The sequence below is a fragment of the Hyperolius riggenbachi genome, chromosome 3, assembly GCF_040937935.1.
Source record: "Hyperolius riggenbachi isolate aHypRig1 chromosome 3, aHypRig1.pri, whole genome shotgun sequence".
Taxonomy (NCBI): domain Eukaryota; kingdom Metazoa; phylum Chordata; class Amphibia; order Anura; family Hyperoliidae; genus Hyperolius; species Hyperolius riggenbachi.
This window is the reverse complement of record NC_090648.1, coordinates 349,447,980-349,470,311: the sequence shown is the minus strand read 5'-3', so window position 1 is coordinate 349,470,311 and position 22,332 is coordinate 349,447,980. Positions and strand designations below refer to the sequence as shown.

The 22,332-nt window shown below is 42.8% G+C and overlaps 1 protein-coding gene across 4 annotated transcripts in view; it reads right to left on the bottom strand.

Annotated features, from left to right (window-relative positions):
- UNC5A (unc-5 netrin receptor A) overlaps nucleotides 1–22,332 on the bottom strand; it is a 576,194-nt gene that overhangs the window by 155,777 nt on the left and 398,085 nt on the right. For all 4 annotated transcript variants that reach the window (XM_068277048.1, XM_068277050.1, XM_068277052.1 and 1 more), the window contains exon 4: nucleotides 14,212–14,315. In XM_068277048.1, the coding sequence (XP_068133149.1) occupies nucleotides 14,212–14,315 (104 nt within the window). The remainder of the gene's footprint in view (nucleotides 1–14,211; nucleotides 14,316–22,332) is intronic.

Below are 22,332 nucleotides of genomic sequence, written 5' to 3'. Positions count from 1 at the left end.
GGAGATTCTGAGGAGGAGGCTGATCTGAGGAGATAACCGGTAACTAGATGAGCTGTAATATTGCTGTAAATATAACTAGCAGGGAGATGTGTATACACTATTCCTGACTGATTACTGACTGGCTTGCTTGTGATCATACACTCCAGGCTGCATCTACTTCATAGGCTGCTATGAGAGGGAGAAACACTGTTTACAAAGGCATTATCAGGATCTTTATCAGTCAGAGAACAGAAGACAAGGAACACACATTGCTGGATTATTTAACCCCTTACCACCACCTGAAGAAGATTCTTTCAGCAAGGCGATTATAAAACTATACACTGAGGAGTTGATAGCAACACCCTGTGCAGGGACATGGTCTAGCCCTTTAAGAGTCCGACACTTTTGTATCTAAAACTGATGGAGGATTTTACAGCAGAGAGGCAGAGCTGTGTGAGGAAGGAAATTGCTCCTAGTACTTGTGGTAATGTGTGCCATTCAGCACCTAAAAAAATGCTTTAATCGATAGTATTCCTTCAAATGCAGAACTGAACTCTTGCACAGCACACAATGAAAAGTCTTTATTCCACATATAGGGCCATATCCTATTCAAGGTGATAAGTAGCTTGCAGATGCGAGCTACTTATCACCTTGCCATCGCGCGAGGATTACCGGCAAATCCTATTGCCCATATCCTTCGCGCGATGGCTGGCCGTTAAGGAGCATTACTCAGGCGAAATCCTGAGCAATGCTCCCTATTACCGGGCGATGGGGAGTGAGGTTTACGCTGTGGTGCTGTCCATCAGCACCACGGCCTCACTCCCCACACATACGCACTCGCCCGCCGAACATCGCCGACATCTTCTGCCGCAGCATCTGGGGGTCTCCTTTAATAAGGAGCCCAGGCTGCAGATTCAAAGATGCTTTGCCCGGGCTCCTTCTATGCGCACAGTAATTACAGTGTCAGATACACTGTAATTACACGATGGATTTTGCGGCGAGAGGCGTCGGGTGATCTGCGGCGGTATGTATGCAGGGGTGCCGGTGCAGCTACATGGGGGGCTTCTACAGTGTGCGGCGATCCGACGGGGAGCTCTGGGGGTCTCCTTATTAAAGGAGACTCCCAGATGCTGCGGCGGCGACGTGCGTTAGCCGGTTTAGACCTGCTTTTTGCAGGTCTAAGCTAACGTTCATGTCTGACGGGAAGTATCGCTTCCCGGAGGCATGATAAGGGTATTTGGATAACGTGTTAAGAACTCGCTGGGCAATTATATCGCCCAAGCGAGTTCTTTTCCACCTGGGGGGGGGGGGTCTAAAGTTTTATAAGATTAGGCGATGCCCCTATCACCTAAGTTAAGAACTCAATAGAATATGGCCCATAGTTGCTGAAGAAATCCACTGCTCTGTGTTCTGTGGTTGTTTAGCAAGATCAAAATGTCCGTTTATTTCTTATCATCAGAAGCTGTAATAGACTGCAGGAGAGTTCTGCCAAGACAGCTCTTGCTATACAGTAAGGGTCCTTTTTCACTGGCAGAAGGTGTGCAATGCGACTATGCCTCGCATCGCATCACATCCGCTCCCGTTTGCGACACTCTCACTTATTATTATTGATTTATATATCGCCAACATATTCCATGGCGCTGCATAAAGTAACAAACAATTATGGGGTACATGATATTACAGACAATGGTATACACCAACATACAAAATACAGAGATTGAACGGTTACCCTGCTTCAGAATCTTGCTAAAGCATCGGTAAAAAAACAATCTTGATCTTAATTGTATGGAAGTGGTCTTTGCTCTCTGCCTACATAATATTGCTATTACTTAAAATAGGCTCACATAATCCCCATCATTTTAAAATGGCAGAGATTGAGGCCAGTGGCATCACCGCTTTTGTCTTGTATCACAATAACATAATTTCCATTGACTGTATATTTGAGCCACGGTGCTTCTTCCTCAGCCCATGCATTAGTGAGTCTGGAAAGGCACATTCATTGAGACGCATGCTTTTTCCTCAGCTCTTTAAATTATATTTGCTGTGCATCACAGGCATTTTATTTAGTATGAAAGACATAACGTCCATATGTTCATAGAACGAATTGGAACCGGAATGGACTTTTCATATTCTGCTCGCAATAGAAGCTGGAGTTTGCATAAATAAAGGCAAGGTCTACATTTATGTGTAAATCACAGACGCCAGAGTCAAGGTCTGGTAAAAGGAGAACCGGCTCATGTAGGCTGCCGCAGGTGAACTAGTTTATCCACAAAATTATGCTTGTTTTTGATTTAAAGCCCAGCCAGAAAAAAACAAACAACCTTCAAATATGAAATGTACATCTCTTGTCAACTGTCAACAGTCTTCTGTTATATCAGATATGCTGGGCTCACTAATTTTACTTTAAAGGACCAATCCAGTGAAAAAAAGTAAGCAGTAAAAATCTGACAGATTTGACAGGTTTTGGACTAGTCCATCTCCTCTTAGGGGATTCTCAGGGTTTTCTTTGTTTTCAAAAGCAGTGCCAAAATAATAAGACACCAGTCAGTCTCCCCACTCACTTGCACACTATTTTGTCATCCAGGAAATGCTTTTAAAAAACAAAGGAAATTCTGAGAAATCCCCTATGATGAGATGGACTTATCCAAAACCTTTCGGATCTGTCAGATTTGAACTGCTTTTTTTTCCGCTAGAGTGGTTCTTTAAGGTGCAACTGTTCACCTAACATCCAATATAAAATGAATATGCACGGAGTCGTCTAAATCTTAACCACTTGCCGACCGCCTATCACAGATTGGCGTCATCGCGCGAGGAGTGGTTTTTGACTGGAGCTTGCGATCCGTCACTGTAAACAGAGAGCCCCAGCGATCAGTCTGCCAGCGGCTAATAAGCGCTGGCAGGCTGGTGTTTTCTACAAAATGAATTTAAATGTTTATATAGCGCTGCCATCTTACGCAGCGATGTACAGAGTGTAGTCTTGTCACTTAACTGTCCCTCGGAGGGGCTCACAATCTAATCCCTGTCATAGTCACATGCCTTTGTATGTGTAGTGTATGCATCTTAGTCTTGAACCAATTAACTTATCTGTATGTGGATTATTTTTTTTTATAAAATTTTGCTCTTTTCTTATTAATAAAAAAAAAAAAATTTACAAATAGCAATCAATCAAACACCTCCAAAAGAAAGCGCTATTTGTGAGAAGAAAAGGAGGTAAACCTCTGGTCCTAAAGATCCGATCCGCGTCACAGTCATTATCACAACGTTAGCGTGATCACTCACCTGTACCCACGTCTCAAGATCGCGGGAACTTCCGCTCATTGCTCAAAAAAACACCGGTCTGGAAAATGGTCAGAAAAATCACATGGTGGGTATGGGCCTTAAAGAGACTCAGAGATGACGAAAGGGGCCATTTTTTTTACTTACTCAGGACTTCCTCCAGCCCCATAAGCATGGATGCGTCCCTCGCCGACCTCCCGCAGTCCTCTGTTCAGCCACAGTCAACCCCCGGTATGTGGCTCAGTCGGGCTCAGTCTGACTGAGTGACGACAGCCGGGGTCTTCTGCACTTGCGCAGAAGGTCCGCGCATGCACAGAAGGCCCTCTACTGATGTCTGGAAGAGTTAAATACCAGAGAAGATTGCGGCTTAATGGAGACACGCGGGATGCATCCGTGCTTATGGGGCTGAAGGAAGCCCCGGGAAAGTAAAAAAACGGCCCCTTTCGTCATCTCTGAGTCTCTTTAAGAGAGATAACAGACCCCTTAGTCAGTGACAGACCAGTCAGTTACAAAGCCTTAGTGACTGATTTCACAGCGACATGTAACAACCCCAGTGACAAGCTCCTCTGACATAGCCCTCAAAAGCAGATGTCCAGCTAATTGATTTTCTAGTTACAGACCCCTTAGTGACAGGCTTTATTTAGTGACATACTCCTCGGTAACCGACCTACATCATAGTGACAGACCCCTTAGTGGCAGACCTCAATGACATACTCTTCAGCAACACTCATATCCTAATGATGGACCCCTTAGTGACAGGCCTTAGTGACATACTCCTCAGTAACAGACCTACATCCTAGTGACAGACCCCTTAGTGGCAGACCTGAGTGATATACTCCTCAGTAACAGACTCATATTCCAATGATGGACCCCTCAGTGATAGACCTTAAAGTAAACTAGAGCTGACTATATAGAAAAAAATTGATGCTTACCCAGGGCTTCCTCCAGCCCCATAAGTACATGTGAGTCCCTCACCGTCCTCCCACGGTCTGCTGTTCAGCCTCAGTAATTGCTTCAGTCGCGTTAGTCAGGGACCTCCCGCACATGTGCAGTATACACGGACTGGACACGACTGAGCCTGTTACCAGGGCTGATCGCGGCTGAATGGCAGGACCGCGGGAGGACGGCGAGGGACTCACAAATGCTTATGGGGCTGGAGGAGCCTTAATCTCCAGTGCACTTAATGCGGACATTTACTTCCTTGAGATAAGATAAACAATACAATTAAAATGTTTAATAATCTGCATGCTGCTTATTTTGAAACATGCAGAGTTAACATAATGTTAAAGCCAGGAACTATCCTGGAAGGCGCTGCTATCTAAAGAGTCAGCTGCTTCATTCTCGGGGCTTGGGTTACCCCTATCCCAAACCCAGGGTCTAGAAATAGGTGTAAAGAAGAGAAGAGTGGTGCTCAAACTTGTAACATTTTTGAATTCTTATTTATTAACATAAAAAGTTGCTTTAGTTCATCAATCATAAAAATATTTTAAAAATATGTATTTACCTGTAGATAATATTCACATGAATTGCAATAAATCATACAGACCATCTCCATTCACCCATCCAAATAGAAGCACTCTGATTTGCCCCCTAAAAATTCCAAAAATCTTACTAATATTATAAATGTGAAAGTTTAGATGTTTGTTACTAAATCATGCAACAATGGCTGAACGGATTTAAAAGAAATTTGGCACACACATAGTACATTACCTGGAATAACGTATAGGATACTTTTTATCCCCATAACCAAAAAGTGGGCGGAGACAAATACAAATTAGATTTTCAAGGGGAATATTTCATTATTACCATTCTTGCACTGTTAATGGCACATGCCTGAAACCTGGTACAGTTGGTCATTGGGTGACTGGGGTTCAAATTCAGAAAAGGGGGTGGAGCCACAGCCAATCAGATTTGTTTCATTTCAATGCAAATTATTGATGCCAAAGATCGCAAAGCTCACAAACTTGGTGATTGAATAATTGAGAGTTAGGGTTAGAAAAAGTGGCCGCAGCCGACACCAGCCAAATACATACCCGGGCAACACTGGGTCATCAGTGACAAATAAAAATGTAACTGAAAAAATGTAAACTGCAGCCATTCTTACACTGTTTATGGCAGGGTTCTCAAACTTTGCACAGTTGGTCACTGGGTGACTGGGATTAATATTCAGAAAAGTGGTTGGAGCCTACAGAATCCAATCAAAATTCACCTATTGATTTTCAAGGGAAATATTTAATTGCTGCCATTCTTGCCCTGTTAAGGGCACAAGCCTAAAACCTGGTACAGTTGGTCATTTGGTGAACGGGGTTCAAATTCAGAAAAGGGGGTGGAGCCACAGTCTGAGATTTGTTTCATTTTAATGCAAATTATTAATGTCAAAGACCACAAAGCTCACAAACTAGCTCAACGTAATTGTGTGTTAGGGTTAGAAAAAGTGGACGGAGCCAACGTCAGCCAAATACCTGATCACATGGGCCTTATTTAATATGACTAATGATTGCACATCGCAGTCTCCCAGGTGCAGATAAGCACAGCAAGCTCAAAAACAAAACAGCAATAAAAAAAACAGCACCAATAAGACTGTAACTCCCACGCAGGGAAAAAAATAACCCAGGAAAAATATCTGCTATAAAAAAACAAAAAAGCCCCAAAGAAGTCACAGTAATAATGTAGTGTGGCAAGGATGTCTACTACTCAAAGATGATATTATATGTCCTAGAAATATGTCTTAAGGCACACCTGCAGTGAGAGGGATATTGAAGTTGACATTTATTTCCTTTTAACCCTCCTGGCGGTCTATTGAAATTCGCCAGGGGGCAGCGCAGCAGTCTTTTGTATTTTTTTTTTTTAAATCATGTAGTGAGCCCAGGAGCCGCTACATGATAGCCGCTGTGCAGCGGCATCCCCCCGCCCGCTTCGAGCGCCTCCGGCGATCTCCGATCAGGAAATCCCGTTCAAAGAACGGGATTTCCTGGAGGGCTTTCCCCATCGCCATGGCGTGACGTCATTGGGAGTCCCGATCCACCCCTCAGTGCTGATCCACCTGGTGATGCGCTGATCCACCTTTTGCGCAATTTTCAATTTTCGATTTTATTTGGTAGCGCACCCAGGCTATGCATATGCATAGGTTAGGATTTAGTTAGTGTTAGGTCCCCTCCCATAGGGGGATGACTTCTCCGCAGTGTCAGGGACGAATACTTAACAAGTTGCATGCAAGCTGTTACAGGAAACCAACATCCTCCAGTGGTAGACAGGTCATGTGTATGCTCGGTGTGTATTATATCCCACAAGTGGGGTTTGCACTTTCTTGCAGGTAGGCACTTATCTGTTTTTAAATAGCGCTGTTCATTTCTTTGCTATGTACTAATTTAATTCATTTTTGGTCAGCTGCTCCCACTTAGCAGCCTTGCTTTTGGTGTATATGCAGAGCTTCTGTTTGGATTCAAGGTGCGTTTGCAGTTTCTCGGGGGGCTCAGCGCACCTCTGATTGTAGGCCATTCGGAGGCAGCCTGGTGATGCGCTGATCCACCTTTTGCACCCCTCAGCGCTGCCTGGCACTGAGTGGCCAGGCAGCGCACGGGGTCTGGGGGGGCGCGGCGGATAGCGGCGATTGAGCGCGGAGCGGCGGCGATCGGTGTGCTCACGCAGCTAGCAAAGTGCTAGCTGCGTGCAGCAAAAAAAAATTATGCAAATCGGCCCAGCAGGGCCTGAGAAAACCTCCTGCGCGGCTTACCCGGGGTTACCGCCAGGAAGGTTAAGCAATGCAGATTGCCTGGCTATCCTGCTGATCCTCTGTCTCTAATACTCCGTAGCCGTAGCCATAGACCCTGAACAAGCATGCAGCTCGGATGTTTCTGACTGAAGTCTGACTGGATTAGCTGCATCCTGGTTTTAAAGTAAACTTCCTCCAGACCCGTTCTGGCTCATTGGGCCCTCACCATCCTCCTCCGCCTCCTGGATTCTCTGCAATTTTGCCCAGTAATTCGGCTAGTCAGGTAAGCACATTCAGCACAGGTGCGCTCCTGTCACTGGAACGCTCCCCGAAACAGGAACGCGATAAGGGTCGAGCATGCGGCGCTGCTCCCCCCAACTGGCCAAATTACCAGGCCAAATTGCGGAGAATCCGGTAGGCGGAGAAAGACAGTGAGGGTCCGATGAGCCTGAATGGGGCTGAAGGAAGCCCCAGATATGTACATTTTTTAATTTACTTTACATCTCAGGTTTACTTTAAGTGTTTGATTCAGACACTACTGCAGCCAAAGAGCAAGACTGCGAGGCAACTGTTATTGGCTGAAAGGAAATAAATATGGCAGCCTCCATATCCCTCTCTGTTCATGGGTACTTTAATCTGGTGTTTGCTTTAAATGACCATATTAGTAGCCGTGTAACCAGACACATCCTACAGGACAGACAATACAGATTCCACAGACTTCATCCTGGCTGTGTCCCTTAGCTGTCTAAGTAGCATGATGATGCAAGCCAGGCAGCAGAACCAAAGGTCTCCCCTACCAAAGCAAACTTATGTAAATGCTAAACTGCTTTAGGTCACATGACCAGAATACTAAGACTGGATTGTTAGCAGCAGAACAGTGACTATGCTGCAGTATATTTCGTTTTGTGTTCAAAGTCTAAGTAGCTATCAGCGTGCATGCTTGTAATTCGGCTCAGGTTTTTTTTCTATCATTGGTGCTTGTTGTGATTTTAACAGTTTGGCGTGAAAACAATGTGTGAACAAAAATTTCTCCCACATGGGAGTATGTGTTAAATCTTATAGTAAACCTGTCGATATGCAGGCTGCCATGGCTGATCCACTTCTATGCTCAGTGGCTGCAGTGTGTTCTGCATCACTTACTTGGAACAGGTGTTGTAATTTACTTTTTTTAATATATTTCAGTTTGCACATTTGTTTTAAGCTTAGCGATGAAAAACTAATATCAATTCACACAGAAATGTGCAAAATAGACAAGAAAAATGTTTTGCGTATGCGGAAATGTGTTTTGGAAATGGTAATGTGGCATCACTAATCCAATCATACATGCACTAGAAAACATTTCTCCATGGTTTGGGACAACGGGTGGGAAATGGAGTTGCTTCTGTGTAGTAAAGCACATGGAGGGTGATATAATAAAGAATATAAACATGTGATCTCCAAAAACTGTTCAGCACACATAAAAAATACCCATGTGAATAGGAACCTGTGATGGCATAGAGGGATTTACTGAACTGAAGCCTGGCCACAGGGCCAACGATACTATAGAGGCAAAGGGGGCAATTGCCCCTGGCCCCAGAGCCTGTACGGGCCCCCAAGGTGTCTCCCGATCTTAAGCAGAGTTTTTGGCACAGTAGCCTCTCACCTGTGCTGGCAGGCAGGTGAGACTTTACTCTAAAACTCTGCAGGGGCCCCAGGGAGCAACAGTTAACAGTTAAGTAATGACACTTTTTGGTCTGAGGGTGTCTGTTGGGAGGCCCCCGGGTTAACTTTGACCTGGTGCCCCATAGTTACTAGAACCAGCCCTGCCTGACCATTGGCAACAGTGGCAGCGCTCGCCCCTTAACAGCAGATGAATCGGCTGCACTAGTATATTTACAGTATACAGAAATGTATATCACACCACTGGTCTGGTGCTTAGGCAATTACAGCAACAATTAAAGCAAACCTAAAGTGAAAAAAGGGGTCTAAGGCCACTAGGGAAGGTCTTAGGGTTAGGCACCATTAGGGGAGGGGGGGGGGGGGGTCTTAAGGTTAGGCACCACCAGGGGGGGTCTTAGGGTCAAGCACCACCAGGGGGTTCTTAAAGTTAGGCACCAACAGGGGGAGTCTTAGGGTCAAGCACCACCAGGGGGTTCTTAAGGTTAGGCACCACCAGGGGGGTCTTAGGGGCAAGCACCACCAGGTGGTTCTTAAAGGATACCCGAAGTGACATGTGACATGATGAGATAGACATGGGTATGTACAGTGCCTAGCACACAAATAACTATGTTGTGTTCCTTTTTTTTTCTCTGCCTGAAAGAGTTAAATATCAGGTATGTAAGTGGCTAACTCAGTCCTGACTCAGACAGGAAGTGACTACAGTGTGACCCTCACTGATAAGAAATCACAACTATTAAACACTTTCCTAGCAGAAAAATGGCTTGTGAGAGCAAAAAAGAGATAAAAAAAGGGAATTTCTTATCAGTAAGGGTCACACTGTAGTCACTTCCTGTCTGAGTCAGGACTGAGTCAGCCACTTACAATACCTGATATTTAACTCTTTCATGCAGAGAAAGAAAAAAAGAAACAAAGCATAGTTAATTGTGTGCTAGGCACTGTACATACACATGTCTGTCTCATCATGTCACATGTCACCTCGGGTATCCTTTAAGGTTAGGCATCACCAGGGGAGGTCTTAGGGTTCGGCACCACCAGAGGGGGGGGGGGGGTGGTATGGGAGTCTTAGGGTTAGGCATCGGTAGTGAAGGGCTCTGTGTGAAAGTAGGGATAGGTTAAGCTGTAGTAAAATATCGGCAAGATTTTATAGTGTTTTATTATTGCTATTAATATTCATGAACAATATATTATTATTATATTAATTAACACATTTTCATTTGGCAACATTATTATGATCGGTACTTATCGTTTACATGTTTTCGGCTTGACACCGCGCCCAGTTCAAAGTTGTCTTTCTCGCTTATAAAGATTTCGGCTTCACACCGCACCCATTTTTCCTCGCGTTTCATGCACACATTTCATGCACGCTTTGTTTTGTTGTATAAATGCTTCAGAAAATAAACAGTTTTCAACCCAAGCTTGGTCAGAGAGTTTAGAGAAGCTCTTTTGCATAGATCACAATTGAAGTTTCTTAACTCTTCCTGTACTGGAAAACAATATGAAACTTTTCTTTGCTACTAATGTTCTATTTCTTAGTTACTGTATTTCTATAGATGTACTACACAAACAATTATCTCATAAGTCTATTTTCGCTGCAGGTTTGCTTTAAGCTTGGAGACTGATGTGAAATCCTTCATTCTAGTAAATAAGGCTCATGTGATCAGGTAATAGATTTGTAAAGCTCTGATTCGCTGCTCAGTCATGTGTCTTTTCTGTCTCTTGTGTAGGTGAAACTGAACTCTTTTTGGAATGTTCACAGGAAAACTATGCCCAATGCTATTATTATATGAATTTCTGCAGGCATCAGCAACTTGTTTCCACTCATCTTCTCCTGTACAAAGACCAGAACCTACGTATTAGCAGAGCGGTGAAATGAAAGGGGGAAACTGAGCCCATATAGAGGTGTGGGCATGTTTGCAGACACTTGCCTATGTGTCTGTTCTCTGCCGAGCAGCTTTTTATGCTTGTAATTTGCATAGATTCAGTCGGCAACCTTTGAACCAGAGATATTTGTGCAGCACATGGGTAGCAGTTCAGTTCCGCCTCTCTGTCTGTCCTCTTTCCTTGTTCTCCCGCACGAACAGAGTGGTGGAACTAAAATACTGTGCTTGCACCACACAAGTACTTCCAGTTAAAAGGTCACCGACTGAATCTATTTGCAACCACTACTGGAGTAAATTACAGGCACACAGAGCCTGTTGGAAGAGAACAGACCCATAAGTAAATATCTGCAAACATGCCCACTCCTCTGTGTGTGCTCATTTACCCCCATTATCTTGCCTCGGTCTTCCTTTCAGAAGTGATCTCAAAAAATCAAAGTACGGTAGTCCTTCCAACTTTTTCAGATAAAGTGAGACGGCATGTCCCACTTTATCTGAAAAAGTTGGAAGGACTACCGTACTTTGACTACTACTACGGCTACTTACAAGTGTTGTCCAGATCATGAACGATTCGGATCTTTGATCCGAATCTCTTTTGTGAGTCAAATCATCCGAATCATCAAAATTAGTGATTCGGATCGCAAAGTGGGCGTGGCCAGGAGCGGCACGCCCCCCCTCTCAGTGGGCAGCGGGGTCCTGGAAGCAGAGCAGAGATGGATTGCTCTGTTGGAGGGGAGCCAGCCTTGCAGGGACAGGTAGATCAGAGAGAGGGGACATCGGTGCCACTGCCAGATATGTGTAGAGCACACATACTGTCTATAATGTGTTGCTCATTATAGGCTGTCTGTTCCGTAGTTGTGCACAGTGAACAAATTGGAAACTTTTGGCTCAGAAGCACAGCTCAGTAACTTTGTAGACAGCGTGCTGGGCTAGAAGGGCAGGCACTGTGATTGCTGTGCAATATGATCCTCCTGCACTGCTCTAAACAGCTGCACTTCACTTCTGGGAATACTTTGGGGAATGCTTTCTTTCACTGTGCGACGTTTGCATTCAAAGTATACAGATGAACATATAGGTGAAATATATGTAAAGCATATGATTGCAGCATGTGGGTATTGTGTGCAAACAAACATTTCTGCTCTCTGCTCGTCCCTCCTCCCTCCTCTGTCCACTCCCTGCCCATCTCTGTCCATCATCTCCCCTTCCTTCTCTGTCCACCGCAGGGAAAGTCCTGTCCTGCTAGTCATTTCACCCCCAAATGCTTCCCTAGTAAAATGATCCGAGATTCGGATCAAAGATCCGGATCTTTTCAATGATCCGATTCGAATCATCCGAATCATTGAAAAGATCCGAACTTCCCATCTCTACTACTTACACACCAGGATGTTGCGTTTAGGGGACGTGCCCCTAACGCAACGCCTGGTGCTCTCTGATGTGGACGTCAGAGTGAGCCGCGTTGTGCAGCTCACTCTGGCGTCCGTAATGCCGTTATGCGTACTCTTGGACGCATGCAGCGTCACGTGGTCCCGCCCGGCCAATCGCCGCACAGAGCGGCCGCTCCAGGAAGTAAACACTGCACGTCACACCGTGCAGTGAATATTAATTAGCCATGTGCCCGGCCGCTCTCCCCTCCTCCCCAACACTACTGAGCATGTGCGCACAGTATAACGCTGCATAACGCACAGCATGCAGCACTCTCAACGGATGTGCTGCGTTACAATGTAACGCAACGTGGGCACTGTGAACAGCCCATTGATTTTTCATTACTGTGCGGTGTGGCTGCGTTACAGGCTGCACTAACATGCGCCTGTAACGTCTTAATGTGAAAACAGCCTTAATCACAATTATCCCACAAACTAATCATGCATAGCACAGTGAATTCATAAGCATAAATTGTATTTTACATATTACACCATTCTGATCCTTTCTGTCATCAATACTTTTCTTTTATATTGACATTTGAAAATAAGAAATACTGTATATCAATTTAGAGGATGATATGGGAATAAAGTTTTGAATAAAACATTTTTTTTTCATTAGTAAAGTCCAAACAGTTGGATGAAAGAGGTAAATGGGAATTTAATTCTCAAAGAGGGGCTGTCCCACCAAAAAAAAAGGGACAGGTGTGAGCTATGTCAAAGCCTTCAAAGACCTTGACCAAACTCATCATGTTTCACAACAAAATCTGCTACTCATGAGCAACTTGTCTGAGAAGTAGACTATCAGTGGATGATTCCATTAATTTGTAACTAAATAAAGGTGGTATTGGGACTGCTACAGAGATATGTGAGGGAATGGGCTATTAGACATAGATGGTTGGTGTAGTGTGTAGAAGAAGGGATGTGTATGCAATCTAGACTTATAAGCTGTTTATTGTGTCCCTATTTCTCAGCTCAAAAAGTTGGGAGGTACGCCGAAGCACTAAAGCTAGGCAAATTGCATTTTTTTAAATTAAACAAAGATAGAAATCTTAATTTACTTTCTTAAGGATATATTTCAAGTGAAACCAAGGTGAAAATAAAATGATGAGATAGACAATTGTATTGATCCTTTTTCTCCTAAAAATGACTTTTTCGGTGTACCATTTTTAAAAAAATGTTTAAACATTTACAAAGTAGATGTAACGTTTTATTGTCTCTGGTCAATGATAGCCTATTAAGAAACATAAAGCTAAAATACATGAACTATTTACTTTTTTTATCTATTCCTTGTACTCAGAAGTTGTTTTCTGCATGAAAAAGGTTTATGGCTGTAATTCCTTATGCTATAATCCGACAAGTGTCTGGCAAGAGTGAAACTGTCACTTGCATGCCTGAAGGTTAACTCTTTGAGGCAGAAAACAAAAGAAACAGCCTAGTTATTAATAGGTTTGGCACTGTACATACAAATGTGTATCTCAACATGTCACATGTCGGGTACACTCCACCTATCATGGCTGCATTCACCCTGACTATACACTTCAATGGTGTGCAAGATAAGATCAACAGTTATTTTATGGTAAATAAAAAAAGCAGATTACTAATTTCAGATCCAATACATTATGGCTGGATTGCGCAATGAGATGTCTGTACAGGTTTCTTATCGCCTCTGGACCAGTCCCTGCTATGGTGACAAGTGGATAGCAGGTTAGATCTACCAGTCCTAGTAGAACGGTTTCCAATAATTACACAGGACCACAATAAGAGGTCTCAAGCTTCTCCCCCTCCCTTCTCCAATGAAAATAACACATTGCTTGGCTGACAGTAGCACCTGATATCTGTACAGATTTCTTTTTTTGAAAGATGACTTTGTATTATTCAGATGTGTATAATTTTATTGCACGCTACTCTCAGTGAGAGATCTGCTGACAGGCAGCCTTAATGACCCAATAATCAATCGGAACATAAAAGATATGATACCAAGGCAAGAATATCTGAAAATGTAAATGAAGGTCCGGTACAGTGAGTGCGCTCTTAAATAATAACCTCCTCTAATACGCTCACAATTTGTCCTTATCTGATCCACGATAACACAGCAGAGACTGTTTACATAATTGCAGGAATAATCTATCTCCTACTGTCTGTCAGGAGAGCAGATAAAGTCGGCAGAGCAGTGGTTTGTGAAGAGCTGTGTGGCAGGGAACAAGCCAGGGCTCCCCCCTTGACACCCCACATGTGAGAGGAATGAATGCAAGCCTGTAATGTTTAGTGACACTTTTACAGCACTCACCTCCGCAGGAGGAATCCCCTCAGGTGGCTGACACAGCAGAGTCACCTCCTGGTCCAGCGACACTTCCCTGGACAAAGGCTCCTTCTCGAAATTCTTCCTGAGGTCTTAACAAAGAAACAAAACAAAGCAAGAGAGAAGTAAATCATGGAGTTAAAAGCACAAAGCTACATTAGATATGCACAAGCCTAATAACAGGTAGCGATGCAACAGTATGACATTGGAAGTGCTGCCGGAGAGGAATATCTATTGGCTTTGCGCTGCAGCTCCTGCCAGCTCCGTATAACCGCACATTACAGCCTGACAGTGATAGAGAGTGACAGAGAAGGATGTATACACACAGCCTTCCCCTCCCCTTGGGGTATGCAGGTTTAAAATAAACTGAATTCTACATTCATTTAGCCTGTTCATCTACATTTCTCTTTCTCCTTGTTGCATCCCTGCTCACAGCGCATACGACTGGATTACTAGTGACATAAATTGATGTGGGGATGCTTAGTCCCCCATAGCACTGCTCTACTGGCACCCCGTGGCAAGATGCACCAGTTCAGTAATAACACGGGCCACCTCGTTGCTTACCTGTCTCCTCTTGTTTGTATTTAGTGCTCCAAAAGGAGCCTGACAACCAGGTTTCGGGCAAAGAAAATGTAGGCTTGTATTTCCTGCTGGCAGAGTGCAGACACCAGGCATTGAAGTTATCAGCAGGGCCTTCGCACACAAGCAATAGCCGACTGCATTAAATAATTACTATATGGAGTGTTAAAGTGGGGCGATAGCCATCTATGTCAAATGATCTCCATGAAGCTTGTAGGATGAATGTAGGAATACACTTTAAAATAAAATCACGCTTTGCCAGTTAAAGAGACACTGAAGCGAAAAAAAAATTATGATATAATGATGTGTATGTGTAGTACAGCTAAGAAATAAAACATTAGGCGCAGAGACATAAGTCTAATATTGTTTCCAGTACAGGACGAGTTAAGAAACTCCATTTGTTATCTATGCAAAAGAGCCACTGAGCTCCACGACTTTAGTCGCACAGAGCTCTGTATTCTGAAGCTTATTATCTCAAGTGTCTGTCAATGTATTTTCTTTCTCTCTGCAGAGAAGGGTTCAAAAGTCCACTAGCCTGCTTTGTAAAATTATTTAGAATGCTGAGTATTGTGTAAACTGCAAATATTAGAAAATGATGCAATGTTATTAAAAAAAACTCTATAACTGAAAATAAAAATATGAGAATATTTTCTTTGCTACTAATGTTCTAGTAATTATCCGTACTACACAACCAATTCATTATAACATCATTTTTCCCCCCCCCGCTTCAGTGTCTCTTTAATGCGCACTGTTATGTATATACACAGAAACAGATAGCTTCAATGGGGCATCCTTTTCTGTTCTAAGAGACTTTTCATCACCTCTATAGAGTGGCTTCTTCATTTATAATGATTAAGGAATTTTATAAATGCAGGTTATCCACTTACTTACAGTACATTATTTTGGTTGGGAGACACCATGACCTGGATACAGGAGAGCCTTCACAGAAATGCAGTAGAGTTGAGGTTATCCGGGACTCTACCAACCAGCAATCTCAACTAGCTGTCAGCATGATGAGTTATCATTTTGCAGAGCAGCACAAACCACTTCCAAAAGCTCTGGGCACCAGTCCTCTTCACTACAGCTGCCAGCTGCATCCTCGTACAGCTCCTGATGTGTCACCTGACCTGAATCAGGTCTCATGCGCGCATTGGGAGCTTTACAGAGCGGATGCAGCAAAGCAACTGGCAGCTATAGAAGTGAAGAGGACTGCCGCCCAGGACTTTTATAAGTGGTTTCTGCTGCATGCTGCTCTGCATTTTCTGTGTGTGTGTGTGTGTGTGTTTGGGAGGGAGGGGTGGTTAATGTTACATTTATTTCCCCCAGTTGCTTAAATTCATTGAACATATCTGAAATCAGGCAATCCCAGCTTTTGTGGTTCCTAGCATCTGACATTCTGAGAGTGCTAGCTATGTGATGTGCTCTGCCAATCAAATGCTGCAGAGGAGGTGTGATGTCATACGTGAGCAGACTTAGGCCCGGTTCACATTAGCGGTCGCCGTCCGGAATCGCCGTGCCGGAGCCGGACCGCATGCGGAACGGACGGAACGGACGGATGCACGGCATAGCAATGAAACTCTATGCGTCCGTTCACATGTGTCCGTTTCGTCCGGACCGGAGCCGGACCGGATCCGGACTCCGGCATAAAATCCAACATGCGCTATTTTTTGGTCCGGCTCCTCCGGCAAACGTATCCGGAGCGGAGCCGGACTGTTGCATCCGGCCAATACAAACCAATGAGAACCGGAGAGCGCACAACACACTGGCTATAAAAAACGGACGTTCTACCCCACTTCCTATGCTTTTTCTAGTGGCCATTTTGGATGGGGACCACATGGGCCCAGCGTTCACAGAGTGGAGCAGCAGGGATTTCATGCTGGAGCTCTTTGGCAGCAACATGTCTGATGATATGTTTACAGGTTGTTATCTCTTTAAGAAACCGGATCCGGACCGCAACCGTGTTCATACCGCACGGAAAACGGATGCAAACAGACCGGATCCGGACCTGATCCGGATAGGAACCGTACGGATTAGGTCCGGTCCGGATCCGGTGTGGTCCGGACATCCGTTCCGGTTTTTACAAAACCGCAAGTGTGAACAGGGCCTTATGCAGGAAGAGGGTACCGACACAAATCTGAAATCCCATTCTTGTATGCAATTTTATTTTGCAAAGAAATCTTTAACTTTATTTTTCATTTTGCAAATACTTGATCTTTTTTTTTTTTATAGTAAAGTTTCAGCCTAGCAGTCTCCTTAGGCACCCTTGAATGTAGGAGGACTCCCAAAGCCCCTTCCATTAACCAAGCACTGAAGATGAGGTGGATGGTCCCTCTCCACTATATAAGTCCAGATTACATTTCTGCTCTATTTCACTTACTAGTGTGTCCTGCACAGAAACAGCCAGGGACAGTGTTCAGGAAAGCAAAAAGCTAACATGAAGAGTTGGGGCAGTGTGCCTTTGTGCCCGCATTACATTGTGTCGTGTCAAAAAGATATTCGTTGGAGCTAGATGAGTGTTCCATGACAGCTGGCACCAAACACAGAGGCTGACTTGTCAGACAGAGTGAATAATGAAGCTCTTTCATAGGGAAGAAGATAAAGTTAATTAAAGTTAGGCACAGAGTTGGTGATGGATAGGTCAATGGTCTGTATAGTCCAACTTGTGGAGAAGCACACAATACATCCAGAATCCACTACAAGTCCTTATATTATTCTCCTAACTATCCCTGTAACAATTCCAATGTATTTTCCTAAGTTAGAAGTTAATAACATGTTTTCCCCTTTCTGTATTTCCTGTACAATTGCATATTTTCACACTGTATGGTTTCTGATCTTTAAACTAGAACTAATACTATTTCTGTAGGGTGAAAACCAAAACCTTAGGAAGGCTCCCAGTGGCCCCTGGTCTCCTTCTTTATTTCCAAGCTGGTCACCCCATTGTGCCCTTTCCAGTAATACAGTAGGGAGGAGTGCAGCTTTGATACTTAGCGGTACGGGACCTCTTACCATTCCCATACTCCAAGTACCTGAATGATGGCCCAAACGATGTAACAAAGACTTGCTTAATAACTTACATGGGCTGGGGTAGGATACATCAGCAGAACAACAATATGGAAGTAGGGACTGGGAGCTTTCCTGTGGAGGGGAGGACCTGCTCCGCCCCCTACTGATGAATAACAGTTTAATGCCAGTGTTCTGGTTTACAAATAATGTGATATTAAACAATTTGAACTTGCAAAAAGACAAACACATTTAATGTTACAGTACTTGATTTAAATGTTGTTGAAAGTTATCCAACTCTAATATGATTCTTGTGAAACAGTAAACGTAATCATACCTTGCAATTTTCTGAGTCAAACAAGGACACTTTTAAGCCACACCCCATTTATGCCCCTAGTATTGCATATCAAAAGGTATAGTCTTATAATGCAAAGAAAAATTGTAAGAATGAATATTCATACATGCAAAATGTAAATTTCTCCCACAGAAAAACACTTTTTAAATCATATTGTCTCCTATATTACTGTCACTTATATTAGGCAGTAAAAAGCTGGCAAATCTAAGGCCAGAAACCCACTAGGAGCGATTTATAATCGCTAGTGATTTGAAAAAGCTCTTGCTAAAGCAATGCTATGGGTGATTTTTATGAAATCACATCGCTCAAGTGGGATCACGCCCATAGTATTACATTAGCAAGAGGTTTCAAGTCGCAAGGCGCTCAGAAAATCGCTCCTAGTTGGTCTCTGGCCTGACATAACTTGGACTAGTTCATCTCCTTATAGGGGATTCTCAGTATTACCTTTATACTGTACAAAAGCACTCCCTGGAAAGGATTATACAAATATGTCAGTCAGCTTCACTCATCACAATGTTTGCAGTTGGACTGAGCAACTGCAACTCTGTAAGTGCTTTTATAAATAAAAAAAATAACTGATCCCCCATTAGGAGATAGACTAGACCAAAACCTGACAGATATGTTACATTTTCACCACCTTCTGTAAGTGACAGCGACATGGCAAAAAGTAATTTGAAGTGCATTTTACTCTGGAAGAAATGTACATTTATATGTATGTGTTTTATTTATTTATTTTATTTTTTTGCGATAATTGTCCTTTAAAATTATAACCTACTGAGGCTTCTAAAATCTTAATTTAAAGATTTAGGCTGTGTATTTGCAGAGGGTGTGTAAGTGCAATAGACCTACAGTTCCCAAACCTTTTAGACCCAGGTGAGGATGTCAAATTCTTCCTCCAAATAACATAATTTTACTTTTTTTTTTTTTAATCCAGTTCAGGTTTTGCTAGATACCTTTTTTTCTTCAATATTATCCAGCCCAAGTAAATCAAACCCGGTGACTGAAAACAAACCTGCATTTAAATGTCTGAGGAGGAACAAAGTTATCCTAGCTTGATTGTTAACAGGAATCTATCCACCTGTCTAATTTAAAGGGAAACTGAACGGGGAACAATATGGATGCTGCGATCTTTATTCCTTTTAGGCAAATCCTCATCAGCTGATTCCCATGCTTTTGGTTTGACCTCAGCAGTGACTGGATTATTTACCTGGATCAGTCATGCAGTCTGTGGAAGCAAAAGTGAATGAGAACACCTGAGGTGCATACATTGGAAGCAGGGCTGTGTTTCTGCAAAGGCCACATAGGCTGCAGCCTAGGAGAGATGCTGCACAAAGGAGGAGGACTGCTAAATATATATCAGAGACAAGGCTACAAACCAAAAAGGAATGGTGCAATTATGAAGATGCCCGGAGAAGAGGGACGCTGTTGTACATAGTATAGAGATGGGGCTGCTAAACATGAAAGAGTGGGCTGCACATGAAAGGGGCGATCTCATTCAAGGGATGCAGGGGCCAATCGCAATTGTTCCATGAATAACATTTAATGTCATTGTATTTATCGATTCCCGGAATTGGAAAAAGCACAGCTAGGGGGCCCCAGGCTTAAGGCCTGGTTTCCACTTGTGCGTTTGGTTTCGCAACTAATGGTAGAGAATGGGGCTGTTTTCATTCAATGCAAATTTTCGTATGCGTTTGTACGTGTGAAAAAAATCTGAGGTCCTGTATCATTTTTTTCAGACATCGCGTACAATTCGCGTACAATGCTTTGTATAGGCAATGCGAATTTCCGCATTATTTGCCCGAAAATTTGCATTACCTCTAAGGTTACAGGAAGTTGTCAGCAGTCATGACTAAGCTGTTACTAGGCAGATTATGCTATATTTACTAATGCAAATTTTCGCGCATGAAAATTCGCATAAAAATGCGTAAAATGTACATGCAAATTTTCACCAATCATAAAAATCATGTACAATTTTTTGCAGGCAAAAATGTGACGCTACAGTGGAAACATAGCTTAAAGGTTAATATGCATAAAGCCATACCACTTATACGTACAACCCAATAACTATATAACGCATAAAATGACAGGCAAACAAACATTGCACCTGATGTCTGCTTACTTGCTTGTTATTTTACGCACTAATATAATTACTGGTTGTTGGGTTTGAGCGGTAAGACTTTAATCAGGTATACGCTTTAATTTTGCCAGGTGATCTTTACAGAATGTTCATTACTGAGAGTTCTATGCACAGAGGTAGATGCGGCTTGCATGGCAGTTGGAAAAAGACGTTATTTCCCACAATGCAACGAGGTTCACAGAGGGCAAATTGTTAGGACCATGGTCACGACTCTGTGGGAGGTTTGTCATCACAATATCAGCCATACTGACCCCCCGGATGATCTATTTGAGAAAGGGTAAATATTTCCAAATTTCCTCATGGGAAAGAGGATATCGGCTACTGACTGGAATGAAGTTCAATCCTTAGTTAAAGTTCCTCTTTAAATCTTCATGTTACAGCATGATGCTAGTTTGTGAGTCAACCACACTGTGAGATAAACATACTAACATGACAGACATGTTTGTGTGTGTTTATGTGTTAGTGTTAGTGTGTGTGTGTGTGTGTGTGTGTGTGTGTGTGTGTGTGTGTGTGTGTCACTTTTTTGCGTTGGATCTGCTATCTTGTTGTGGGTGTCTGATACATACAGGATATTTATCCTGAAGTGCTTCTTGCTATCTCAGTATCAGCATTTTTCTGCCAGTCATTGTCAGATTTATAGAGTCAATTAGCCTGACTTTTTCGTAATAATAAGATGGCTTTCAACTATTTAAAATTGTACAACAGAATCTATGATGCAGAACATCAGTCAAACACCTATCTGCAACTTTTGCAGTCTTTGGCACTTTAAGAAGTGGCAGTTACTTGGCTACAAAGCACTGCGTCTTTAACTGAGATGTAATGATCGCTGCTGCTGATCAGTTATTACTTTCACGTGTACAGTGTTTCTAATCCGAACTTAAGGCTGGATTCCCCACTTGTCTGTGTTTTTGTCTGTGTGTCTTCTGCATAGGAAACCTAAGAACCAACGTTAATCATTGGACCAGTTCACACTTAAATGCGTTTTTCACATGCAGCAAAACAATTGACAGCAATGCAAAACTGTCAGACACCTTATGCAGAAAATGCATGCAGGAAACTGACCCCTGCATTACTGTAAATACCCAAAAAGGCATGGAAAGCACATTCAATTGGCATTGGTAGTGCCAGTGTTTTTGTAGTTTTCACATACGGTATGTTGGTGTTCTTACATGGCCTGAACCAGTGATAATTGAAAATTCCAATATTTCTTTCACATTAATTTCCACGAAAATAATGAAGAATTGGACTTTCGAGTGAAAATGCCTTCGAAAATCATTCTGTAATAAGTTTATGATTTTTCACGTTATTTAGCAATTTGTTTTGCTTTGAAAATTGTGAATTTTCTTATTTTTTTGCTATTTTTAGTGTTAAAAGGTAATTAGCGAAAATACAATGTATTTTCATGAAGTCCAAAATAGCATTTTTTCATGCTAAATAGGGGTGTGGCGAAAATTCGCTAGCAACAATGGCCTGAACACTGCATCTCAACATTTACTATAACGATTGGAAATGTGAAGGCTTAAATGTTCTTATGTACATTGCTGCATTCCTATGAATGTACATTTCCCACGTGAGTTAGGTCTTCTGGGTGTAGCATTTCTGCATTGGTTGAACACCCATGTAAACCAGTGTTAAAATTTTGAGATACAGACCCATGACACGTATGCAGATCAGGCTGTATGCATGTTCCAGGTCTACAGCTCAGACTACTGAGACCAAAACATCAACAAAGCAGCCAGATAACTGCCATCTTCTCAAAAGGAAATAAAGATGGCAGCCTCTATACTCCTTGCAGTTCAGGTCACTTGTAATTTTTTTGTATTCATCCATATGAGCCATTTTGATGATTTTTCATAACTCAATTTACCATTTATATTGAGAGACTTTACCTAAGTTGTTGTGTGATTGCTAAAGCACGTATATACGCACGCAGGGAATAGGGGTCTAATATTCCCCTGATTAATATGATAAGAATCAACATGACAACTCCAAGAACTGACAGTCTGCACGACATTAAATTGAGGTGACACAGCTGCCA